At 42.3% G+C, this 27,982-nt stretch overlaps 1 protein-coding gene across 1 annotated transcript in view; it reads left to right on the top strand.

The window, feature by feature from the left end:
• The window catches only part of MYO16 (myosin XVI), a 643,638-nt gene that overhangs the window by 251,202 nt on the left and 364,454 nt on the right, over positions 1 to 27,982 (top strand). The window contains exons 5-6 of the mRNA XM_053563761.1: positions 14,564 to 14,672; positions 23,165 to 23,289. Coding sequence (XP_053419736.1) covers positions 14,564 to 14,672; positions 23,165 to 23,289 — 234 coding nt within the window. The remainder of the gene's footprint in view (positions 1 to 14,563; positions 14,673 to 23,164; positions 23,290 to 27,982) is intronic.

Genomic DNA, 27,982 nt, shown 5'->3' with positions numbered 1-27,982 from the left:
CCTGCAGGATCCACTTAAACATCTGTAAACATGTTTTGTCACTGCCATCACGCAGCTGGGCAGCTTTTAAGACACAGGTTTGTAAAGGGCCGTCTCGTACGTCTCAGCACACTTCCTTTATTTCCAACAAAAGCAGTGATAGAGGCATTCTCTTGTGGGTTCTGTTCTGCTATAAATGCTACACCAGAGACTTTTAACATGGTCGGGCCTCAGTATTCTGGGAATAACATTCTGTAGGTATTTTTTGCCTGGACTGAAGATTCTTCTGTTTTTCTAATGCTGGTTTTGCTAACTATATTGCAGGGTAAGAGTGAAGGGAAGAAGGCAGGCAAACACACGCACACTAAGTCTGTGACATTTCCGGGAGCTCTGGGCTGAACGCCCCATCCATTCTTTCTGCCCATTCATTCTATCATGCATTTCTCAGAATCTGAGTTCTTAAACTTAGCCCTGACCGTGAAAGCAGAGCAGAACTGGTGGGTTAGTGCATTCCTTCTTTGCATGCACTTTGACATGGCGTTCCTTCCCTTCCCGCTGGTTTTATCAGTATAGCTTCAGTTAACTGAGCCCCTACGGAGCGCCAAGCATTGATCCCAGTACTTTATACTGACAACTCCCTGCAGTTCACAGGTAGCTACTCATAGTTGTCTCCACTTTGCAAACATGGCCTTGCTCTTGCTCGCAGTGAGCAGGAAAGCTGGGATTCCCAGGCTCGTCATACTCCGAGCCCCGTTTCTGTTCATTGTGGCACGTGGAATTGTCTTCCCTGTCTGTTTTCTTGCATCTTTCCCTACTCCCCGACTCAAACACTTCTGTGCTCCTTTGCCTGCCTGTTAAGCTGCTCTCCAAGTCCCAATATTTAATTTTCTAATAATTCCACGGAACCTTCTATCATAATAAATGCGAGGTAGCACAAACTACAACTTTAATGGAATCCTTGTCTAGAAGACCCCAATTAAGACTTCTTGTTTCGACCTAAATATGTGTTCCTTTCTTTGGGGTGTATTCTCTTGTACTATAGCAACCTTTGTTGTTTAATATTAGATATCATGAATAGTTGAACAGTGAATATTGTCATATTTACATAGCACAAGGTATTTTAGGTCAAATTAGGTTTGAAAATATTTGAGAAAATTTTAATCTTTTTTTAAATCTAGTCAAAGACTTCTTAGAAACTTTAAGATGCCAGTGTGCCCAAAAGCCTTCTATGACAGAGATATAGTGTAAAATATTTTTCATTATAGATTTTGAAATTAATTTAAATAAAACAATTCATGTGATGCATTTGATTATATTTGAAGAAAATATAATCAAAATAAAGTTGTTATATTAGATTTTTATGTTTTATCAGACCTGAACACATTGCCTTTCCAAATTGGTGGGGGTTTTTTTGGTTTTGTTTTATTTTTGGAATTTATGCTCTTTGCATCTAGGAGTTTGGGCTAAAATTTGACAGGTACATTTTATTATAAACAAAAAAACATAACCCCAATTTTTAAATCGCAAAAAACTTAGCTAACTTACAAAAGAAGAAATATGAATAGCCATGAGTATGTTGATAAATGGGCAGCTCATCCGGGGATTAAAACTGCTAACTAAAAATGTCCTAGCACATCAAATTTCAGTGATTATATATTTATTATTTGGTATTATCATTAATAATAGTATTATTAATATATTCACGTGCAGTTACTTCCTCAGTCTTGTAGTGTATTAGGCACTGTTTCAGATCCTATCAATACTTCAAAGGGTTTTCCCTCTTGGAGCTTGGAATCTAGGAGGGATTTTGTCAGTTAGAGAGTATGTGTGTGATAACAGCCGCATGAGGAAGTTAGAATGGGGGAGATAGAGTGATGAAGAAGTTAGAACAGGGAAGGTAGAGTGATGGAGAACTTAGAGCGGAAGAGGTAGAGTGATGGAGAACTTGGAGCGGGGGAGGTAGAGCGATGGAGAACTTGGAGCGGGGGAGGTAGAGCGATGGAGAACTTAGAGCGGGAGAGGTAGAGCGATGGAGAACTTAGAGTGGGGGAGGTAGAGCAATGGAGAACTTAGAGCGGGGGAGGTAGAGTGATGGAGAACTTAAAGCGGAGGAGGTAGAGCGATGGAGAAGTTAGAGTGGGGGAGGTAGAGGGATGGAGAAGTTAGAGCGGGGGAGGTAGAGCAATGGAGAAGTTAGAGCAGGGGAGGTAGAGTGATGGAGAAGTTAGAGCAGGGAAGGTAGAGTGATGGAGAACTTAGAGCCGGGGAGGTAGAGTGATGGAGAACTTAGAGCGGGGGAGGTAGAGTGATGGAGAACTTAGAGCGCAGGAGGTAGAGTGATGGAGAACTTAGAGTGTGTAGGTAGAGTGATGAAGGGGCTTTCAGGTAAGTGAGTCTAGAAAGCAGGCGACAAAGAAAGGAGCCACTCCAAAAAGCCCATGGGGGCAGACATGGTCAAAGAACGGGCACAGAATGGTGAGGCCCAGTGACAAGGCACATTGGAGTCATCCATCAGGCTGAGGGGACTGAGCCAGACACAGATGGAAACAGTGAGATTGGTGGCAAAAGGTTGGATCCACACATGCAGACACAGGTAGATATCAGCAGAAAAGGATGAGCTCTTGTTCTGGAATGCATCCAGGATTTTGAAGGAGAGTCAGGCCGTGAGAAGTGATATCCTGTAGAAACTGAAGAAGAAGATACTTCTGATATTGACAGTGTAACAAGTTCTTGGCCTTCTGTGATGTGTAAATATCACAAATTTATTACTGGTAATAAAATTTCTCGTACCTTGAAAAAAAAATCTCTCTGGGTGTTCCATGAAGAGCCAATTCTGCATAAGGTTTTGGGGTGAGTGGTGGTTCTAAAAGGTGGGTTCTAAAAGTGTGTAGTATTGAATTAAGCATTGAATTAAGTGTGGTTTAAGTAATAAAATTTTTAATGTTGAATTTTCTGATTTTGATAACTGTTGTCTAAAAGAAAATCCTTGTTCTTATGAAATGCATGAGATTAAGAAGCATTTTTGCTGTAAGTCACATTCAATTGATTAAAAAAACTGAAAGAGAAGGGGGAGGAGGAGAGGAGGGAGAGAAAGTGCGCACCAAAATAGGGGAAGTATCAGCAATGGGTGAGTGTGGATGTCGTGGTCTGGATGTCGTGGTCTGTTTATAACAGACCGTTTTGTTATAACCGTTTATAATTATAATTTTGTTTATAACACGGTTATAACAAAATTACCACAAACTGGGTGGTTTATAAATAACAAATCTATTTCTCACACTTCTGAAGGCTGGAAGCCCAAGTTCCAGGAGCCAGCAGATCTGTGTCTGGCTCCTTCCTGGACTATAGATGGGGTCTCTTCCCAGGGGAAAGGGAGCTGTCCCAGCCTCTTCTACAAAGGCACTAATCCCAGCCATGAGTGCTCCACCCTCACAGCCTGGTCATCTCCCCAGAATCCTATCTCCTGATACTGTCATTTTGGGAGTTTCAGTATATAGATATGTGGAGGGATATAAACTTTCAGTCTGTTGTGTCAAGTAAAGAGATTGTGTTAGTTTCTTAAGATTGCCATAATGAAGTCTCATAAACTGGGTGTCTTAAAAGAGTTTATTCTCCCACAGTTTTGGAGGCCAGAAGTCCAAATGTAAGGTACCCGCAGTGTCTCGCTGCCTCCGTAATGTCTGGGGGGAACCTTTTTTGCCCCTTCAAGGTCCTAGTAACCCTAGGTCTATCTCAGCTTGAGATAGCATCACTCTAATCTCTGCCTCCACCCTTATATAAACCCTCCTCCCCTCTCTGTCTGTCACCAAATTTCTATCTTCCTGTGAGGGTACCATTAATAGTGGGTGAAGGCTCCCTCCTACTCCACTATGACCCCATCTTAATTTAACTCATTGCATCTGCAGTGACCTTACTTCCAAATAAGGCCACACTCACAGGCCCAGGGACTTAGGGCTTCAAAGTATCTTTTCTTGGAAGGGGGATGTGATTCATCCTATAGCAATTATACAGGAGTTTTTTTGTATTACCCATGAACTTGTAGTAAATTTGAAATGATATAAAAATAAAAAATTACCAAAATGTGTTATCATGTGAAAAAGTGGTCTTTGTTTGTTAAAATGTCATTAGATAACTTTCATTAATGTGTTAGATAATTATTACTGCATGAAGCAATTGACGGGTCTATTTATTGAGATTCATTTTTTATGTAGCATAGACCAAAAAAAGTTTGTTTATAGGAAATGTGCACCTGTTGGTTCATATACCATCTGGCAATAATAGATTAATTTTCTATGTGGGATAAAGGATACATTTTAGTTCCATCTCCAGTGGAAATTTATGACCAATTGGAAGTTGAGTGGCCTTACAGTTTTGGTAATTAGAGAGAAAAGTGTGTCCAGGCTCCCATAGAAACTATCCGGCCTTCAACTGCAAGAAGTATCTGAGGGGCTGCTGTTGATTTGCATATGTAACATTAATTGGATTTATTTCCAAGATGACAATGACAATGTGATCGAGTTTTTTGAAGCCAAACTGAGAGACTTGTCTTATAGTCTGTAATGCACAAATATAATATTTTTGTTGAGCTGTATTGTTCTGTATAAGAAATTTAACCTCTAGTAATTAGTGGTAGGAATGTCAATTAAGAAGATATTTTCTGCATGTGCAAAGACACACATGCACACACACATGCTTTGGACTTAGGCTGTTAGTGGGCACCAAATATAAATTGGGTCTCTTGAATAATGAGGAAAAATAGGCGTCTTTTCACTTTCATATTCTTTTCATCCACCCAGTTTAGATCTAGTCTGTCTGTTTTCCTACAGTACAACACCCAGTTATTTAAAATATTATTTCAGATTCAGAAAATGTGTAGTGATTGCAAATTCCTGTGCCTGTATGTTATGGTAAGTTCAGGCTTTGATATTCTTTGTTCTATATTTGGAACTTGAGCCTAAAATCCTCCATTCCCATTTCTCATACCCCGAAATAAAACAACCTGCGTATGACCACATGCACACGCCAGCACGCGAGGAAACCAAAGTGCCAGCTTCTGGGGCGGCGCCTGTGGCTCAGTCGGTAAGGCGCCGGCCCCATATACCGAGGGTGGCGGGTTCAAACCCGGCCCCGGCCAAACTGCAACCAAAAAATAGCCGGGCGTTGTGGCGGGTGCCTGTAGTCCCAGCTACTCGGGAGGCTGAGGCAAGAGAATCGCTTAAGCCCAGGAGTTGGAGGTTGCTGTGAGCTGTGTGAGGCCACGGCACTCTACCGAGGGCCATAAAGTGGGACTCTGTCTCTACAAAAAAAAAAAAAAAAAAAACCAGGATACTCCAGCATTCCAAGCACAATCCTGGAAATAAAAAAAAAAAAAAAAAAAAAAAAAAAAAAAAACAAAGTGCCAGCTTCTGCTTCGTGTCGGCGGCCAGTTCAGTAGGGAAGGTGTTGAGCTGTGTATCTAGGAAGCAATGGGACGAGCACACACAGCAGGGCAGGAGCTGCTTCTCTACGTTCACATTCACAGCTGAGAAATTACACACTAGACTCTTCCATCAGAGGAATGAAAGTAAAAAGAACATTTTCAAAGATATTTAGAAATATCATGTTTGTGTCTTGGAAGAAAAAAACTATGTTTCAGAACATACATATTTTTAAATTCTTATAAATGAACTGTTTCAAGAGTGATTTTTTAATTCAATTTAATATTTGTTTTTGCTTCACAAAGTTGAGTAAATTGATGCACTATGCCTAAGTAGTTCAAATATTTTTATTTTTTATTTGTTTATTTATTTATTTATTTATTTATTTATTTATTGTTGGGGATTCATTGAGGCCTTCTGACACTGTGTGAACATGTCTTTCTTTGAGCTCATCAGCTCTTAGCGACAATGGGATCCATTAGCAACTGAAACTGCAGATTTAAGTCCTTTATCCATCTTGAATCAATTTTTGTGAGTGGGGAAAGGTATGGGTCCACATCACAAAATCTCAAAACTGCAGATGCTGGCGTGGATGTGGAGAGAAGGAAACACTTTTACACTGCTTGTGGGACTGCAAACTAGTACAACCTTTCTGGAAGGAAGTATGGAGAAACCTCAAAGCACTCAAGCTAGACCTCCCATTTGATCCTGCAATCCCATTACTGGGCATCTACCCAGAAGGAAAAAAATCCTTTTATCATAAGGACACTTACACTAGACTGTTTATTGCGGCTCAATTTACAATCGCCAAAATGTGGAAACAGCCTAAATGCCTGCCAACCCAGGAATGGATTAACAAGCTGTGGTATATGTATACCACGGAATACTATTCAGCTATTAAAAAAAATGGAGACTTTACATCCTTGGTATTAACCTGGATGGAAGTGGAAGACATTATTCTTAGTAAAGCATCACAAGAATGGAGAAGCATGAATCCTATGTACTCCATTTTGATATGAGGACAATTAATGACAATTAAGGTCATGGCAGGGGAAGGAAAAGCAGAGAGAGGGAAGGAGGGAGAGGGGTGGGGCCTTGGTGTGTGCCACACCTTCTGGGGGCAAGACATGATTGCAAGAGGGACTTTACCTAACAAATGCAATCAGTGTGACCTGGCTTATTGTACCCTCAATGAATCCCCAACAATAAAAAAAAAAAAGGGTAGTAAGTAGCAGAAGTAGGATTTGAATTCAGGCAGCCTGGCACCAGGGTCTGAGGCGTGGACTAGTTCAATACACTGTTTTGACCCTTATGCTATATTGGTAAAGAAAATCCCATCTATCCAAAGGAAGGCAGATGTAGTATGCAGAAGAGTGACCACCCAAAAATGCCCAGGTCTTAATCCCAGAACCTGTGGAGGGGACTTTGCTGCTGTGATTAGTTAATGAGCTTGATGTGGAGATTGCCCTGCACTGTATGAATGGACCCAGTGTGATCACAAGGGTCTTCACAAAAGGGAGCTGAAGAAGCTGGGGGTAGGACAGCAGTTTTCACCTTCTGCTTTGCACTTTCCTATTCTGACTGAATATTTGTTTTGTTTCATATGATAAACCTGTACTCTTCTATAATTGAGAAAAGAATAAAGAAGTAATTAAAAAATAATATATTTAAGGAAATAATAAAGATATCCTCCCTTCGGGAGACACGTGTGCAAAACAACAAAACAAAACAAAACTGCAGATTAACTTCAGAGTTAGTCAGACTGATAATAAAAATCAGCCATGAATCTTATCAGGGGTGTTCCCAGTAAAAATAAGGTGTCTTGAAATAAAATTAATTTATGCAAAAGGTAAGAGTTAGTCTTTGTGTATGTGGGTGTGAAAGATGTCAGTCAGGCCTTGCAGACTGTGTTCTCGCGTTTGAAGCACATCAACGTGGCTCCGTCCTGTATCATGCCTCCTGGTGTCTGTATATGCTAGGGCACAAAAAAAAATAAAATAAAAAATGGATCTTGGAACCCCTGCATCTCAAAGGGGAAGCTTTTGTCCATAGAACTTGTATGAAATGTATTGTAACTTAACAAATGAAAAGCTCCACTTGCCAAAATGCTTTATTCCAGTCTGCCAAAGAATCTACATTCTCTGCTTTAAAGATGCCCTTCTGGGTCAAGGCATTGTCTACAAAGGCAAATACTCCACACACCTGTGAGGGGCATCACTGACAGCTCCCCTGAGGAAACTCACCTCTTTCATAGTAGGCCACGGAAAGAGTGAGTTTTTGTTTCACGCAGGCAAAACAAAGGATTCTGCATACAGTGTGAATCCAGAGTGATGGGGATCCAGAAGGAAGTGGGGGAAGCTGAGGCGTGCAGGTCACATAGAGAGACGGATAGACAGAGACCCCACTTATCTACTCCGGAATCTTCCTACGGCTGGTAGCACCATGGCACCAGCTCTAGCCATCTCACCGTCGGTCTCCACGCCCCTCCATGTGGATAAGTGCTTACTGGGCAGCCTCGTACTTCCCTGTGGGCACAGTGGGCATTTAAATCACTGCACGTTACTTAGGGGGTATCACACGTGTCACTTTAATGAGTGTTGGTCTCTACATGCTTGTATATCTGCTTGTAGCACTCTGGTAAAACTGCTGCTAATCGGCACTCACCATGACCTTCACCATAACGTTCTGAGTTTGGTATTAGGAAGGCTGTATTTTTCAGTCGCCACGTGAGCCATTTTGCTGGCTCTGGTGTACCCTCCTGTTCAAAGCCCGATTGGAGCTGTCTTGCGCCAGTGCTACATTATTAATACTTTAGAGCATTGATTCATTTTATCTTCACAACAATCCTGTTATCTCCATTTTCAGCTGGGAGAAATGAGGACTGTGAGGGTGAGTAGCTTGCCCAAGGTCACCAAGGTCACATGACTGATGGGTGTCAGAGCGGAGATTTGAACAGCATCCTGCCCTTAACTGCTCAGCTGTCCTGCCCTGGGTGGGGAGCAGTGGGCGTGTGCCTTGAGCGAGTCACAGACACAGACTTACTCATCACACACTTGTTAAAAGCAGTAGCTAAGATGAGTTGTGAGTGCTCAGAACGGTGGAAGCAGAGCTCCAGGGGAGAGCTGTCCATGTGCGTTTCCAGGGGGCTTTATAATTCCTAATCCTGCTTTTACCAAGCCCTTAAGGAACTTGTCCTGGGCCATAAAGCTACTATGTGGTGAACTTGGACCAAGTCACACACATTTACAGGAAAGCACCAGTGAGCGCATGTGTACCAGCAGGGTCCAAGCCAGGTAGTTTGAACAGGGAGCATTCAACATAAAAATCACTAAGAACAGTGGACCTTCAGGTGCAGGAAGCAGCCCCTGCTCCAGAGATGAGGGACAGTGTCCTTGAAGGAAGAGTCAGGAGGGAAGAGGCTCCCCCGAGGATGGAGAGTCCAACCTTTGAGAGAGTTCTGTGCCGTCTGGATGGTGGGGATGTTTGTGGAGGTACCAGAAGCTGGTTCTGATGAGGAGAAAGCCACTGTCTGGAGGGTGTGCACTGCTGGGTCCCTGCCAGGAGCAGGACGCCACCCTCTGACAGCAGGGCCCTGGGAACAAGAAGAAGCCCCCCAGAGCAGCGAGAGAAACCCCTGGTCCTGCAACACCCCCAGTCCTCCACCTGCAAAGCACATCAAATCCAGAGCCACTGCTACACGGGCTGTGTCAGCCTCCCCTGTTCTGTCTCTGTTTGACGTTCCCAGAACCCATGTCCACGTGTGTGTGTGTACGCCTGTGCGCGCATCTGTCTCCCTCCCCAAAAACAGTATCTGCTCCCCACATTCACTGTGCCTGTATTCTTCATACTTCACTTGGTAACATTAAATAGTTATTTCCTTTTTACTAGTTACTTGTGGGATTTCTGGCACTTGGCTCACTCTACGAGCTGTGTGTGTGTGTGCGTGTGTGTGTGTGTATTCAAAGCCTTGCAGTTCTCTTTCTGTGCAAGATTCTTCATTGGTGCCCTCGTGTTTACTTCCCTCTGAAGGACACTGAGATGCTGAGAAGTCACTCTAGGTGTAACTCTAGAAATGGGGCATGGTTAGAACAGGTCCAGAAGAAAACAAGCATCCTCATAAAGGCATTGTCTCAGGTGAGATCATCACAGGGTTTTTAGAAAAGATAGAGAGGAATCTCTTCAGGTGCAGGAGGGCAAGTGACTTCCTCTGGCCAGGGATGTCTTAGGGGTTCAAGGTCGTCTCTCTCACCTGCGTCTAACCATTTATCCCCATTCCGGGTTTCCAGATCCCTTCCCTCTCAGTTAATGGGAACTTTCAGACAAAAAGTTTTATGAAACTATCCCATTGGCGCAGTATTTCAGCAAAACGTAGGATTAAATTTTGTGTTTGACTTTCAGCAGTATATTCTTTTAAGGTTTTCTTTATGATTTGAGCTTATGCAAATAGTTGAAGAGTCAGGGTTGGGTTTTGTTTGTTTTGTTTTTGTAATCTTTCCTGTGCACTCAGGGGAATCTGTAACAGTCACTGTTTCTGCCGTAATTGTCAAGCATGGCAGCCACTTGTAGTCCCAAAGCACCTGCTTCAGTTCACACCAAAGGACATTCAACTGCAAGTGTGAGGCCAGCACATGTTCTGGGTTCCTGACGCCCCATTTCCCATTGGCGTAGACCTGGGCCTTGTGCTCAACCCCAGCAGGGCAACCTTTCCAATCCAAACACACACACACACACACACACACACACACACATCAGCGCCCATGCACCTGCCCACGGCACATGCACAGTCTTTCAGTCCTCCCACCTTTGAGGGTCTGTGCCCTGACATCACCCCATTCTTGGAAGGTGTCCTGTTAGCATCCAGGCAGGATTCAGAAATCCCACCAATAGTTTTAAAAAGAAAGGTACATGTAAATGATTATTAACAAGAGAAATATTTAACTGCTTAATGTGATCAAGATAACTCTGGAAAATATAGGAACAGCAGATGTAAGGAGCAGATACAACTTCTGGGGCTGAGGACAACTTAGTGAAGGAGTCTCCTGGGAAGCTCCCTCCCCAAGGCTGACAGTCAGACCTCCTAGGAGACGGTGTGGCCTGGGCCGTAGGGTGGTGCCTCAGAGCCAGGGCTGGCAAGCAGAAAGCTGAGGCACCCACATAATTTGCTGAGAAGGTGTCTGCTGGGAGGCTGTCAAAACTAATCCATGGGCTGTTTACAAGAGGAACTTCCTATTGGGATGCTATAAAATCTCCCTGAAGGAGTGCACCTGTGTCTCACATGCACCGAGACAAGGAGACCCTGGGCTTGGGCAGGATCCAGGAGGAGAAACCCCCTTCTGCTGCATGGACACTGGACCGGCTACTGCAGGACCCAACACTGTTCTGGCTGGTCAAGGAGAAAGGTCCACAGGGCCCAGCACTGGGACCGCCAGAGCGGAGTCAGGAGGGCTGGGCCTGGAGTCAGCTATCAGATCACATCAGGCACAGGATGGAACCTGACATCGTGTTCTTTATTTTCTTTTTCTTTATTTCTTTATTTTTTATTAAATCATAGCTGTGTACATTGATATGATCATGGGGCATCATACACTAGCTTCATAAACCATTAGACACATTTTCATCACACTGGTTGACATAGCCTTCCTGGCGTTTTTTTAGTTATTGTGCTAAGACATTTACATTCTACATTTACTAAGTTTCACATATATCCTTGTAAGATGCACCGGAGGTGTGATCCCGCCTGTCCCCCTCCCTCTACCCACCTCCCCCGCTCCCTCCCCTCCCTTTCCCCCTTCCCCCTATTCTTAGGTTGTAACTGGGTTATAGTTTTCATGTGAAAGCCATTATTACATTTATTTTGGAAAGATATATGGAGAACACTTAGAGATCTAAAAATAGAACTGCCATTCAATCCTGTCATTCCTCTACTGGGCATATACCTAGAAGACCCAAAATCACATCATAACAAAGATATTTGCACCAGAATGTTTATTGCAGCCCTATTCATAATTGCTAAGTCATGGAAAAAGCCTAAGTGCCCACCGATCCATGAATGGATTAATAAATTGTGGTATATGTACACCATGGAATATTATGCAGCCTTAAAAAAGATGGAGACTTTACCTCTTTTATGTTTACATGGATGGAACTGGAAAATATTCTTCTTAGTAAAGTATCTCAAGAATGGAAAAAAAAGTACCCAGTGTACTCAGCCCTACTATGAAACTAATTTAGGGCTTCATTTTGAAGGTTTTCAGAATCCCACTTCCTGACAGAGGCAAAGCAGCTAGCCCTAAAATGCAAAGATATCCCACCGAGCACAGATCACCTTACTGGATTGATTATGGGGAAAGAAATGTCCCCCCTTGTGCTTGAATATCATGTGTGATAGCTCACAGGGCAGGAGGAACATTATTTTAAGTTTAATGTTTTGTTTATCCAAACTGTATTACCATGAATTCAATGTTGGAAATGACTACCTGAACTAAAGTTTAGAAAAATAATTAAGAAACATTGAAACTAACTTATACTGTTTACCTGGGGAGGAGGAAAGGTATTTTATTTTCAAATGTTGGAAACTTGGTAATCAATTACAGAAAACTTCAGAATATGAGCTACCAGTGGTATCAGTCGTGAAATCTCTGACATCTCATTAAAAAAAAAAAATCCCTTGCGACTAAATTAGTAGGCTGTTTGCATCTCTGCAATTAAACAGAAAGTAAAAGAAAGAAAGCAAGGAGAAAGAAAAAGTAGAGACAGGAAGGAAGGAACAAGGGAGGGGAAAAATGTCTCTCACAAGTGTCCCTTCTCTGGAAAGACAGAAGGTAGGAGACGTGTGCGTGTAGTGATATCGTAATTACAGCCACAAATCCTTGAAAATAAACATCTTAACATTTAGTTAAAAAGTATTGTTATAAAAATGACAATTCTTTGCCTCCATTTTTTTTTTTTTTTTGTAGAGACAGAGTTTCACTTTATTGCCCTCGGTAGAGTGCCGTGGCGTCACACAGCTCACAGCAACCTCCAACTCCTGGGCTTAGGAATTCTCCTTCCTCAGCCTCCCAAGTAGCTGGAACTACAGGCGCCCGCCACAACGCCCGGCTATTTTTTGTTGCAGTTTGGCTGGGGCTGGGCTTGAACCCGCCACCCTCGGTATATGGGGCCGGCGCCCTGCTCACTGAGCCACAGGCTCCATTTTTAATAATTTGTTTCAGTTTAGCTTAATAATCCTTGTTTTCAGTTTGTTTGGATAAAAATGTTTCAGAAGCTCACCTGTGCTAGGCGCTATTATGGGTGTTGTGGATATGAGGAGGATTAAGACCCACTTTGTGACCAGGGAAATTGGCAACATCAGAAGGCCTGGCTCCTGGGAATTTAGCAGCACAAGAGGGAGTGATTGATGAGTGGAAAAATCAGTGAACAAGCCCAGCTGAAATATTCAGCTCTGTGTTTTGGTTTAGACTTTCTCTGAAAGAGCCTCATCCCTTCTTAACATTTAGGAAATCTTCCTTCCAAGGACACCACTGCTCGTAATCCCAAGTTTCTCTCTCATTTATGTTTGTTGTGATCCCTGTCACCTTGTGCCCAGGTGTTTGGCATTTGTAGGATTTTACTTGAAGCAGTTACAAATTGGGAAAGACTATTAATCTCTGGTTAGTGGACTACATTTTACAATTAATATTGAAATCTTTAATAACAACCTGTCTCTTGTTGGTTGAATTGTTAACAACTAATATTTGTAGAGTAGACATGCAAAGTCTTATCCTTGTAGTTTGAAGAGTAAAGGGAAGGAATTATTAGTTAAATCTACTTAAGAATACCCCTGAAGTTTTTTTTCAAACTCTGAGTTATTAAAATTGAATTAAAAAGATAATTAAAAGCTGTTAGGACTTCACAAGTACAGCCTTTCCTTAGGTAAACACAGAGCTGAGATATATGACTTGCTTTGTTCAGACAAAGGAGTATGTTTATATGATTATAGAAAACGTAATATGGAACACCCAATACAATGGAGTAACAATGCAACTTACCGGGGGTGAAAATATTAAAATGTGATATATTTTGTCCCTTCAATGTACTTTTTGTTTCTTTGGGTTATTTTTACAACATATTTGGAATAGTTCTTTGGAAATATGTGTGGACTTGTTGAAGTAGAGGAAAGTTCTTTGTACACGTAGAATAACAGAATGCAGAAGCCTAAATATTAATATGTAAAATTGCAATTTAAATCACATTTTTGGATAAGGTTATGAATTTGTATATAGTAAGAATTATGTTATCTTTGCAACACAGAATCCTGTTCTGTGAGAGGATTGGGGATGATCTTTCATGTGTCAGGTCTGAGTTTAGTCACGTACTATTGGGAGGTATATGGGGAATCTTAGACAGTGGGGCATGTTCACACCCTGCCCTTGGAGAGAGGATGTTAGCCCTGCCTGCTGAATTTTATGGAGCTCATTAAAGAACATAAAGCAATGGTGACAATTCACGTGACCATTTTTTTTAAAGAGGAATTTAAATCTATGACTGCCTTTAAGCTGGGTTGGATGACACAGGAGATAGGAGTGCTCAGAGGTACCATGCTCATGAAGGGCTTTTTGATACATAATGGCTACAGATAATGCTTTTCATTACAAAGAGAAAACTAACCTGGACCCATTAGCACAGCCTTTATTCAGACTTTATAGTGTAAGGGGAGCACCCAGGTGAGTTTCTGTGGAGAAGTAAGAGCGGGAGGGTTGCATAGGGTAGGCTGGGGCCCGTCTGTCAACACTCAGCTTGTTCATGGAAGAGCTGGCCTTTGAGACTCTTCCAAGCAGTGGACGCCCCTCCTGAGTTAGACACAGGACAAGGTGCAGAGCTGTTACACAGTGCAGGAGTGAGCAGATACTGGTTAGAATTTCTGGGCTTAGTAATGGGAGTGGAGAGAGGAAGTCGGGACCAAGGTCTCACAAGGATCAGTGGTACCTTTGGAAAACTTTATAGAGTTTTTATACGTTATTTAACATATTCATCCTAAAAAGCAATTGTAGCTTCCTATATGACTCTTCAGGGTTGCATCTAACATAAACTGTTTCTACATTTGTTTCCCAGCTAAGATTGACGTGAATCTTTTAATCTGCTTTTAATTTTAACAGTATGTAATATTATTTTCTTTCTTTTTTATCTAGGCTGGAGCCAATGTCCTCCTCCAGGATGTTAATGGGAATATTCCACTGGACTATGCTGTGGAGGGGACCGAATCCAGCTCTATCCTGCTGACGTATCTGGATGAGAATGGTAGGGGAAGCTTTGAAATACTGCAGGAAGAGATAGATTGGCAGAATTGCAAGTGACTATTCGTATTTACAGACATGTTTATGTGACTTCACCAGGCACAGCTTCCCTAAGTGGTGTCAAATGAGCAACTTCCCTCTGCAGCACCTGCTGCTGTCTGCACTCTTCACTGCGCTCAGTAACACAGCTTTGTGCAAGCCAGAAGAACTCTGGAGGCCCACAAGGAAGGAACGTTGTCACAGGCATCTAGTGTCTGTAATTAGTGGAACTGGGTTTGTAATTATAATCTCTTCTCCCCTGGAGGGAAGGGACATGAACCAGCACAAATGGATTTTGAGCTAATCATGGCAAGGTCATCTGAAGTGTCTTCTCAGAGGGGCAGGTAGTCCTAGTAAGAATTACAGCCAAGTAACTGCGAGCTCAAGTCCAAGGTAGTTCACACGTTGTCCCCAAATCCACCCTCTGTGACACTTAGACAGACAAAGGTCATCAGAAGGAAACACTACGATCTCTGTGCCAGGCCGAGAGAAGCAGGCTCATCCCCCAGATGCTCTCATTGACAGAGGGTGAGCAGTTACACAGACACAGCCTGTGATTCCATCCACCCGTCAGCGCAGCCTCAGGAAGGTGAGAGCTCTTTGAATCCCTGGACCCGAGGTGGTGTCGCAGAATTATGTCCCTTGTCTCCCCTGCATTTTATAAAATAACAAGGAAATTTGAATCCCTTGGAGGATGAGCCCTTGGCCAGTCGAAAAGTTTACAGTTTGTAAGAGCTGAGCCATAGGCTGCTGCTTGTGAGTCTTAGCCTCTCCAGAGAAACTCACACCTGCGTTGCTGTTCCCTTGTGTGCTTTGCTGCCTCCAGATGCCTGTGTGAGGAAGGAAGGTTTGCTCAGGAGGTGGCTTAGAATGCTAATAAGGAGGAGTTCCATGACTAGTCCCATTAGCTGTGAAAGCTGGGGTGTGGTAGCCTTGCCTGTGTCAGGGCAGGTGATAAGGATGTGTAAACAGCTGTGCTGCTGAGGGTCCCTGGTTTGGGGGTTGGGCAGAAGCCACTGGGTGGAGCTGACAGTGGGGTGGATCCAGCTACAGGTTCCTCAACCAGGCACTATCACTCAAGGGAGCGCTCACTGCCTGTCTTCAGCTCTTGTTAGCTGGGCCTTGTTGCAGACATATTCCATTACTTCTAAAGGGAATAAAGCTTGAAGTCACGCAGATTTCACTTTTGGGAAGTTAATTATTTGGAACTTTGCCAAACTTCACGTGCAGTGTGCAATTTTTAATTTTCATGAACTAGCTGGTGGTGGCTCTAGTTAATGAAACTACATGTAGTGTCTACATAACAATGCTCTGGGACACTGGATCTTTGGGTAAGTGCTTTTCTGACAGAATAGTAATGATAACAATAGTAGACAAACTGGAAACCTGGAGGTGAAGACTATGTGGCTGATATATAAATGTTGCTAGTTTCCCTGAGCCACACTGAGCTGTACACAACCATAGGGAGACATAGCAGCTACTGAGCTGCACACTCTCCCAGTTGCACAGTCAGGTACAGAGCTGGACACTCTCCCAGGTGCACAGTCAGTACAGAGCTGGACACTCTCCCAGGTGCATAGTCAGTTCCTGAGCTGGACACTCTCCCAGGTGCACAGTCAGTTCCTGAGCTGGACACTCTCCCAGGTGCACAGTCGGGTCCTGAGCTGCACACTCTCCCAGGTGCACATGGCAGGTCCTGAGCTGCACACTCTCCTAGGTGGAAAGTTGGGTCCTGAGCTATACACTCTCCCAGATGTACATGGGAGATCCTGGGCTGGACACTCTCCCAGGTACAGTCAGGTACTGAGCTGCACACTCTCCCAGGTGCACAGTCAGATCCTGAGCTGGACACTCTCCCAGGTGTACAGTCAGGTCCTGAGCTGTACACTTTCCCAGGTGCACATGGCAGGTCCTGAGCTGGACACCCTCCCAGGTGCACATGGCAGGTCCTGAGCTGGACACTCTCCCAGGTGCACAGTCAGGTCCTGAGCTGCACAGTCTCCCAGGTGCACAGTCAGGTCCTGAGCTGCACACTCTCCCAGGTGCACAGTCAGGTCCTGAGCTGCACAGTCTCCCAGGTGCACAGTCGGGTCCTGAGCTGCACACTCTCCCAGGTGGACAGTCGGGTCCTGAGCTGCACATTCTCCCGGGTGGACAGTTGGGTCCTGAGCTGTACACTCTCCCAGATGTACATGGGAGGTCCTGAGCTGGACACACTTCCAGGTACAGTCAGGTACTGAGCTGCACACTCTCCCAGGTGCACAGTCGGGTCCTGAGCTGTACACTCTCCCAGGTGTACAGTCAGGTCCTAAGCTGGACACTCTCTCAGCTGCACAGTCAGATACTGAGCTGCACACTCTCCCAGGTGTATATGGCAGGTCCTCAGCTGGACAGTCTCCCAGGTGCACAGTCAGGTACTGAGCTGCACACTCTCCCAGGTCCCACAGTCAGGTCCTGACCTGACACTGTCCCAGGTGCACAGTCAGGTACTGAGCTGGACACTGTCCCAGGCGCACACGGCAGGTATGAGCTGCACTCTCAGGTGAACACATTAGGTTCGTGTGGCTCCTGTGATAGATCTTGTAAAGTACTTTCTAAAATAAAACTCCTGATGCCAAATAAAAACAAACAGAAGAGAAGAACTCAGCACTGCTGCATCTGTCCTGTGTGATTACTGTTTCCTGCTCCCTTACTGTTCTGAATATCTAAAAGCCTCGGTAATAAATGTTTCTTTTCAGAAAATGAAATTATCTTTATTTGCAAAAGCATGGACTTGTCCTGCAATCCTTTTGAACTCATTAAAGCATTTTGTTTGATGGGAAATGTTCATATTTTTAAGATCTGTATCGTCTGTCCTACGTAAATAACAGAAATAAGTGTATTTCTTTGGGGGGCTGATTTAAGAAATAATTTAGGGAAAAAAAGAGGAAGGCACTGACTCTTGAATGATTAAGAGGAAATTTGTCACGACTGTGGGTGTCACAGTCAGTTAGTAGAATACATGTGTGCTGGAACAAACTCAATTTAATATCTCTTAAATATTTAATGCTGTTTGCCCCTTTCTCTGCTGCTTCTCTGGCCCCTGCCTCCCACCCATCTGCCCTTTCTGCAGCTCATTCACAGTCCGCTTCTGCTTTTGTAGGTCTCCTCCTGCTTGTCTGCATCTTGAGCTGTAGTTCCTGGTAAATACCATCTAGCTTGATTTATTCTCTGGCTCTCCTGGTGGTGATATTTCAGAGTTATCGGCTGTGACAGCCTGGGCTGATGAGCTAAGAAATTACTAATATTTCAAGATGAGATTTCTATTATTTCTTGGCTCTCAGCTTTTCAGCATAGTGTCACCCTAACAAGGTTGCTGCAATCCTAGGATTTCTACATCATCCAGTCTTGCAACCAAGTGCCAATCGCCCTGCCATGCCAGAATGCACCTGGCAGGAGCGGCCAGGCCATGTCGTGAACAAGTTGATTACATGGAAAATCACTGGTCATAAGTCCTAATTGTACTGTCACCACTGACATACACAGTAAGCGGGGGCACAGCAATTAACCCCAGCTCACCGCCTGAGCCTGCCAGCCTGTAAAGTGAGACAACCGTGGAGAGCTGCTTGAGCATTTGATGACTATTAGATCTCCAGTGCATGGCTAACCAGCTGGCCTACAAGGAATGAGATCGATTATAGAGTGAACCAGCAAGGAAAGAAAGGCCTGACAGGAGAGCCCAAGGTGGTCCAGGACAAAGATCAGCATTTATAAACATATGAGCTCTGACAGTTCAGTCCCCAAACTCATCCTAGAAAAAGTGCCACAGGCCTCACTGCTGACATCACTACAGTCACCTTTGAGTAGCCCCCTTTAGAAGCTATGAACCAACACCAATGCCTGGTTTACCCTTCAAAGCAATTTTGGAACTCTTTTTCTGGAATGACCATCAAAGCTGTTGTACAAGGTCTGACAATTAAGTTCAGGAACGTGGGGCCAGGTGCTTACTTTGGCATCACTGTGCAAACAACTCAGTGAGTTTTCATAACCTCAGTATATCAGTGTCTCACATCTGTGTTTGTGTCAATGTGTGGCAGTGTCTCTATGAGTGGTGTTCATTATTATGGCATAATTTTGTGTGCTGTTATGATGGCAGCTGTGATGGCCATTCCAGAAAAATAGTTTCAGAATTGCCTGGAAGAGCAGACTAGGTGCTGGCATCAATGTATAGCTTCCCAAGTAGAGTACTTGGAAGGTGACCAGAGTGAGAATATTCAGCAATGAGGTGTGTATGAATAGCACTTTTTCTAGGATGAGTTTGCAAGCTTAATTGTCAGACCTCTTTGTGTGTGTGTATGAATAATCTTTTAGGCAGATATAAATAAGTATACTCACGTGTGTGTGTGTGTGTGTATATATATATATATATAGAGAGAGAGAGAGAGAGAGAGAGAGAGAGAGAGAGAGAACGCACTGTGAAAGAAACCAAAGGCTTTAGTTGGCTTTGCGGCATCACCACCATCACCACATGCTGTCCTTTCTCCCCCCTTTTATTTATTTATTTATTTATTGTTTTCAAACCTGTCTTTTTAGAAAACATAGTTCATGTTTATTCTCCCGAGTTCCCAGTCTGCTGATCAGCGTCTGGCCCTACAGATCTGCTGGAAATGCCCCTGTAGCAACTGCCCTTGCCTTCCTTAGTTATCTAACCAGAAAGTACTTTTCTTGTCTTTTTATTACCCCCTCCCTCCGTCCCATTCAGTGATCTTGGTCACACAATCTCAGGAAAACTATGTCCTGTAATGATCATCCCATAGTTTCCTCTTCTTTTTAGCGTCTGTTTCCTTGGGTGTCCCCTTCTCCATCTGGGCCCACACATGCTGGTCACCTCCCTGGGCTTTGTCTTTGACAACCTTCTTTTCCCCCTCTCCCTGCTGTCATTGGGTCATCTTTTACCCAACCTGCTGGTTCCCTGGGGTATTCCTACAGCCTAATTACTGTTCAATACCTTCAGTTTTGTATGTGTAATTGTTTTAAATTGATTGGATGTCAGATTATTTGAAATAACTTATCAATATGTAATTTATCATTGCTCATTTGAATTGTATTTGAGCTCTGTATTTGGACATACCTTGCATGTGGGTCTTTCTCTTTCCTGGAACCACCCTTCTTCATTTGCCTTCTCAACTTTCCTGCTTCCTTGAATCTTGTAGGAAGATTACAATGAAGATAAAAATAGGTGAACTACAAGGCTTTGAGCTTAGAGAATCCCATGCTAAAATCACAGGATGGCTCATATCATAGAGAATTGCAATTGCCTGTTTAGTTGTGTTTCCTTTTTGAGAACAAAGATCATGTTTTTTGCATACCAAATGATGATGCAATAATGTATAATATTGACTAAAAATAAGGTGTGTGCAGATATTTTAAACACACCAAAGAGTAAGGGTCTAATTTTGCCTGTGGGTACTACAGAAGGTTTCACAGAAGTGATGCTTACACTGAGCTTTAGGTGAGGGGAGCGGTACCCCAGGGACAGGGAAACTGAGTGTGTGGACAGGACCCAGGTGCAGGGGTGCAGTGCTAAGGCAAGTTCAGAAAAACCATGGAAGATGGAGCAACACACTCCTAAAACTTGGTGAGAGGTTACAACAGCACAAGTCAGCATAATTTTAACATAATCATACAATCACCATAATAACAAGCATAGGGTAGCCCCAGTGTAGAATAAAGGAGAGAAAAGTTGAATTGTTACAAACAACGATATTACCTTAAGTGGGACATTTAAAGAAAGTTAAGGTTCAAATTGACTTGAGGTGTTAATGGAAATTCAGTTTTGCAAAATATTTGTTGATATTACCACATGGAATCAGGCAGTAACAGCAACACTTGTGAATTTCAAGTAAACTGTTTTGTTCTTTAATTCCTATAGTAAAAAATTATCGGATTCCTGTCAAAATAGTAAATCTAAGCAGGCTTTTTGTTAATTTTTTTTCAGAAAACAATATGAAAGCAGAAATAAATTTCTTCCAAAAATTGAGATTTGGCCTATAAGCCATTATGAAATAGACTTTTATGACCTATGTCTATATTGGTATGTTTTATCCAGGAGTAGTTAAAGAAATCTGATCATGAAGAGAAGGAATTTCTTTGTTGTGTTGTACTTTAAAAAAAAAAAAAAGATTCGTGTTTCTTTTCTGAAAATATAACAAAAATCTAAAAATCACATTTTAATTAACATAATATTTGTTTTAAAAAGTTAGATTTTAAAATATTATGATACATGTCATATTATCCCTCTGTGGTATCTCCATAGAGGTGACCAGATAGTTTCCCGTAGGTTGTATCATGAGTCTACAGTGAGTGATGTCCTATCTCTGTTTTGATTTGTGTGTTTCATCACAAGCCTTGTTCTGTTTTTATCACTCAATTTTAAATACTTAAATAATTGTCTAAAAGATACATATTTTAGTAAACATTGAAACATTATAAAAGTTAACAAAACAACTTCAATTTCTAGCAACTGTCAGATTCTTCTACTTCAACGTGCAAAATTGAATGCAGACATCTGAAATTTTGCTAATTTTTATTTTTCAAAATTAAATCACGTATCAGATTCCTTAATCCTAAAAATGAGAATAGAGTGAACAGCTTTAGTTCCTTCTTAACAGACCTCAAATGGGAAATCAGGGAACTCTGTTAGTTCTGAAATAGCCTGTCACAATTTAGAAGCTGCAGGATGCTACAGGTGTGCCTACGCCATCCTTCCACTAAGATTACTTGGCTTCTCATGAAGTTTTTATGAGCTACATTGTTCAAATATGAGCCTTCATGAATAGATCATCCACCATGGCTTTAGTCAGACTATGAGTTTGTTTGGTTATATGATACTCATCATTACAAAGAAAAATGTGTGTAAATGAGAGGCAAATAATCCACATGCCAGAGGCTAAAAATCACAGCTCACTTTTACTGAGTACTCACCGTAAGCCAAATACATGGTATGTGTTTTAGGTGTTTTAACTCATTCTCGTAACAACTGATGAGGCAAGAGCTATTAGCAATTTGCAGTTAAAGAAACTGAGGCAGAGGATAAATCCCTTGCCCACACTGACACAAGTAGTGGTGGATGCACAAACAGCCCTGCAACCTGGGCCGGCTGGCTCCGCAGCACCTGGGCGCTGCTGATCACCTGGGTTCAGAGAACAGACAGCAAAGTCAGGTGGACTGAGTACCCCTGGGGAATGAGAATAGCAGATAAGCAGCACGCCTGACCTCGTCTCTGAGGCCAGGAGACTCAGAAATATTCACTGTGGCTTTACCCTTGAGCTGAGCAAATAAGGATGTGGAAGCCCATACAGGTTAAATACCTTTACCAAAGTGAACCTGGGGAAGTCAAGAACAGGCCGCCCCCTAGAAGCCCCAGTCCAAGGTTTATTCCTGGGTTCTCTGTTCCAGGCTGTCTCTTCATGTTTACCATCAGGATTCAACCAAGTAAGGTAAAGAAAGTGCTCAGAAGAGTGCTGGTTCCCAGCAGAGACTTGCTGAGAGGGAGATAGCATTATCATCATCGTCATCGTCATTACCATTTTCATTTGGAAGAAGATGAATTATCTCCCTGAGGAAATACCAATTTTGTCCAGGAACTAATGCTAAGAACAGAAAATGCATAAATGAAGAGGCGCACTGCCATAGAAATAATACATCACAAAATTGCAGGTTAAAATACATGCTGGATAGAAGTGTGAAAGGAGGCAAGTAGTCCTGAGCCTTCTGTGCGGAAATCCTCCACCCTGCTCAAGTCAGACTGTGGATTTCTTCATTCAATGTTATATTCATTAATAGCCAGGAAATGCTCAACTGGCACATCCTTTAACTTTGATTTTTAAATTATTATATATATATATATATACACACACACATACATGTAAGTCTAAAGATAGTACAGAAAGTTCTCAAATGCCTTTTCACATAACTTTCCCTAATGTTAACAATTATATGGTCATGGTGCCTTCGTGAAAACTAAGCGCTTAACATTGGTACCATACTGCTATTTATACTATAGCGCTTTTTTTTGTCACAATTCTTTTTATTAATAGCTTTTCTTTGTAAAGTGATTTTTCTGTTAAAGGATACTACATTGCTGTTAGGAGTATGTATTTTAGCAAAAAAAACTGTAGCTTTGTAACTTGTTCGAATTCCGTTTATGTACTTTAAATTATGTACGGCAGTGCATGTTTATGATATTAATAGCCTGCCACATATAAGGCGTCCTCTCATATCTTTGGATAAAACAAGACAATTTTCAATTGTTTAAAGACTGTAATCAAGTTGGAAATAGGATGCATACAAAGAGAAACAAAAAAAGGGGCTTCAAAGATGAACACCATTAAAGAATAGAAGATAAAGCTGTGTTTTGAGCCCCAGCAGTTGGAAAGCATCTCTATAACCTGACTGAAAGGCCCTTTTTCCCCATAGGAGTGGATCTGACCTCGCTTCACCAGATGAAGCTCCAGAGACCCATGAGTATGTTAACAGATGTCAGACACTTCTTATCGTCTGGAGGAAATGTTAATGAGAAAAATGATGAAGGAGTAACTCTGGTAAGTTAATATATTTGACTCCGAAATTATTTACATAGAGAATCTAAGTTGATTTTTAAAACATAGAATTGATTAAAATCAATCTTTAAATAATTTTTATGATCATAAAAGTAATACATATTCATTGTAGAATTTTTGGAAAACATACAAATGTGCAAAACAAAGTCAAAAATACTTATACCACAGAAAAAGAATGGGTATATGTTGATATATTTTGTTCAAGCAATCCTTCCATGTATTTTTTTCTACACATTTAAAATACTTTATGCCATACTTTGTCAATGTAATTTTTGAGATGCAGCTTACAGAAGAATGCTTCCATTTTAGTTTTAAGTGAAACAAAGTATGATGAGATGCTTTGGTGAATGATTCTAAATCCAGGCAAACTCTTGTCATTACTTTTTTATAGTTATCAGAAACTGCTGCAGTCAATTAAAAACAAAGCAATATAATCATAATATCTAATCATCAATACAAGATTATATGGCCCTCGTTTTTGTTTTTTGTTTGCTTGTTTTTCAGACAGTATCTCACTCTGTCACCCTAGGTAGAGTGCTGTGGCATCACAGCTCAGCTCACAGCAACCTCAACCTCTTGGGCTTAACCAGTCCTCTTGCCTCAGCCTTCCTAGTAGCTGGGACTACAGGTGCCTGCCACAATGACTGGCTGGTTTTTGTATTTTATTTATTTATTTACTTATTTATTCATTTATTTATGACAGAGTTTCACTTTGTCACCCTTGTTAGAGTGCCATGGCTTCACAGCTCATAGCAACCTCAAACTCTTAGGCTTAATTAATTCTTTTGCTTCAGCCTCCCAAGTAGCTGGGACTACAGGTCCCCTCCACAATGCCTGGCTATTTTTTTTTTTTTTTTTTTTAGACAGGGTCTTGCTCTGGCTCAGGCTGGTCTCAAACTTGTGAGCTTAGGCAATCCACCAGCCTCAGCCTGGTTTTTCTATTTTTAGTAGAGATGGGAGTCTCACTCTTGCTCAGGCTGGTCTTGAACTCCTGAGCTCAACCAATCCATCTGCCTCAGCCTCCCAGAGTGCTAGAATTACAGGTGCAAGCTACGATGCCCAGTTCATATTACCTTATTGACACATAAAATTTACCTTGGTATGTTTGAATTAAAATTAATGATGACAAAAATAAATGTGTTAAGATGCAGGGGGAAAAGTTAAGAGGAAGAAAACTAGAATAGCAAAAGGAAGTATGAAATACTAAATTGCATAGAAATTGTTGGAATCAGTGATTTAGTTTCTTCCATGGGAGAAACGTGGTGTGAGGTTGAAGATAGTTGATGAGGAAAGTGACTGAGCTAAATAGGTAAGAGGTTTATCATCTGGAAAATTTTTGAAATCTGATATATTTTTACATTAATTAAATACAGATTAAGTGCCTTGTGATCTGTAGATGAAATTCTCTAACTAAATATAGATTTTGGAAGGCAAAATTTAGAAGACTGTAATTAAAAAATTTTGTTACTTTAAAGCCTTCTGAAATGTATAAAATTTTAAAATTATAATCTTCTAAATTTTGTCATCTAAAATTGATGTTTATAAATTTACAGTTTTCCGAGGCTATAAAAATATAGCTCTAAGACATAAGAAAAATAAACAAAGCTTGTGTAGAGTATGTTGAAAACAACACATTCAGATGGCAAAGCATACACATGAAGTTAGTGAAGAAATATTACTGACCACATGCTGTGAACAAAATAGCAAAAATTATTTTGTCATGGATTCACATTTAAGGGGGGACAATGGGTAATATACATTATAAATGAACTACACATACAATGGATTAGTAATAAGTATAAAGGAAAAATAACAAGAGAAGACAGGGATGTGTTGGCTGTGTTGTTACTGTTTTGAGTGGATGGACAGGTCAGCTCTGCCTTGCAGGGCCAGCTCTGAGTAATGACCTGCAGGATGAGAGCGCAGGGTCCGGCTGTGCGGAGTGGCTGCCTTGTTACTGTTTTGAGTGGATGGACAGGTCAGTTCTGCCTTGCAGGGCGAGCTCTGAGTAATGACCTGCAGGATGAGAGAGAGCATAGGGTCTGGTTTTGCGGAGTGGCTGCCAGGCTGAGCAGTGCACAGGCCCTGGCGGGGCGTGTGTGGGGAGCCCCGAGTCTCATGCTGAGGCCACGAAAACAAGGAAGAGATGAAGCTGGTAGCAGATCAGAGCACATGGGTCTCACGGGGCTGGTAGAACTATGATGATTATTGAGTGGGATGGTCTGAAGAAAGGGGGGACATGATCCTAGTTCATTTTTGAAAGGCTCCCTCACTCTGCTGTGTTAAGAAAGGACTGAGAGGGCGGGGGAGGGGGGACTGACAGTTCAGTCCCAAAGCCATTCCAGTTGCAAGGCCGCCTATGATGCAATTCACACGATAGTGGAGCAGGCTGATGTTGGGAGACTCGGTTATATCAGGAGACATTTTACAGAGACCTGGCCACCTCCTGATGGATGTGTTGTGTGAGGCTGCGGCGCAGCGCCACCTTCTTTTGGGTAAACTCCGGAGGTGGCGCTGATGTCAGTGAGGGCAGGTGCAGAGTGGGAGGGTCAGGTCAGCCCAGGGAGGTTAAGTCTGAGGGCGCCCCAGCCTTCGGTGAGGCTGGAGTCGGGGCTCCGGAGAAGGACTTGGGGAACATGAGTGGACTGATGATAACGAAGCCTGATACTGGAGGAAACTGCCAGTTTGGCACAGAAGGAAAGAGGATTTGGGACTAAAGATGGAAGGGAAGAGATGGAGATGGAAGGGAAGAGGCTCCATAGAGGAGAGAAGAAGGGCAAGTTCTGAGAAGCGAGGAAAACCAGAGGAGCAGGTGCTGGGAGTCAGGAGCCAAGTGTGATGAGGTGGGAGGATGTACTGTCTGCCCGGAGCGGTCAGGGGAGGACAGGTTCAGTGGACCAGGAGGGTCAGAAGTCAGACTGCAGTAAGGTATTTAACAGCTCATTTATTTCATGCAATGAAGTAATGCCTAACACGTAATATAATACAATGGAGCCTTTGTTTCTTTGCATAGTAGAAGATACTACAACTCTCTATATTTTTAAAGTTACTACTAAATAAAAACATACTTCAATCACTGCCAAATGAAAGTGTGTATGTATACTTGAATCAATACAGAGGGATGAATTGCTGTCATTTTCAAACATCTTCAGTTTTGGTATTCCTTGTATAGCTTTTATTGAGCTGAGAGCATACATGTTGAAAATAATTGTTCTGTAATAACTAAATCTTGTGGTGATCATCTTTGAGCGTTTAACAAGAAAGTGACAGTGAACAAAAGGATAGGAAGTTGTCCCTGGAAGATTGTAGTGTTTACAAAGCAGCAGTTTGATTTGATTCCTGTGTCTGAGCTGGCCAACTATTTATGTTAATGACTGTCATTCTGGGTACTTTATTTCTTTAAGGTGCATAGCATATTCATCTATTGTTGGAGACAAAGATAAGACACTTTTGTTCACAAATCAATTTCCATATCCTGAGCTGGAATGTCAATCATGGTTCAAAATTAGGCATTATTTTTCCCACTATTAAATTGCTGTGTGCAAATTGGATGAAACTAACAACAAAGAGCTCAATGCAAGTAAACTTCTAAGAAGTAAGGTGACTTTCATAGTGCCTCTTCCTGCTTTGTTAGAGTATGCAATAAAATAACCAACTACAAGTCTTTTTTTAAAAAAACTTTTACTTTATATTAATATTCTCCTTAAAGGTAAGTAGAAGCCTCAGAGAAGGACACAATTTATAAAAAAAACAAAAATACCATGTTTCAGGACACATGAAAACAAATTTCTGAGTTCAATTGTATAAACACTCTGAAAATACCATTGTAATAATCAACATATGTACTAAGTGGAAGATACTGGCTCTTTACTGTTTAGCACAGACTTTAATATGCTTCATCTGGCATTGAGACTTACTTGCTCAGTTTGTTAGGAAGGGATTAATCAGGAGATGGTAATATCAGGCAGTTTTATTATTGTTTCCCTTCTTTATTGTGATATGTAATGTGTGCACTTCTTTATCAGCACACTGAGCAACAGCTCTAGTAGTTGCCAGGATTTTAAGGTAGTGTTGAACATAATGCTGTTTGAGATATATGCCGTACGCAAATACCGTGATTTCATTTGACGTAAGTAACATCATGAATTTGCTGCCTGTGTTCACCATTGAAGAATCTGCCTGATTTCTGTAACAGATGAGAAGAAAATACATCTTTCCATTTTCCCATGCAAGCTTGTAACCTCCCTGCATTCTACACACAGATCCTTCAGGGGCCAGAGGACCCAGGCTCTGGCCCGGGTGTTAGAGTCTGATTCGGTTAATCTTGAGCACATCCCAGGCTCAGAGCTGCAGTGGGTTGCAGAGTCCAGAGAAGGAGCTTCACAAGGTTGCCTGCTTCCCCTCCTACTGCCCCTCTTCAGCCTCCAAACCTTATCTGCCTCCTCTGAAGTTAGGGGAGGGAAAGGGAAGAAGCCGTAGATGGGGTGGGGAGGGGTAGTGAGAGCAAGGTCTTTAATTTGCCCTCTTAAAGATGGTTTCCTACCCCCGGGCCAAAAGCTGACCCCTCCTCTTATGAGGACTTGGGGTTCTTCAGATGCCGCCTGCCACCCCTCACCCAGAAGCTCTTGTCCACCTTGATCTGACTGGACGTGGCTCTTCCAAGTGGCCTTCTACT

The sequence above is a fragment of the Nycticebus coucang genome, chromosome 15 (genome assembly GCF_027406575.1).
Source record: "Nycticebus coucang isolate mNycCou1 chromosome 15, mNycCou1.pri, whole genome shotgun sequence".
NCBI classification, from domain to species: domain Eukaryota; kingdom Metazoa; phylum Chordata; class Mammalia; order Primates; family Lorisidae; genus Nycticebus; species Nycticebus coucang.
This window is presented reverse-complemented; position numbering and strand designations above follow the sequence as displayed.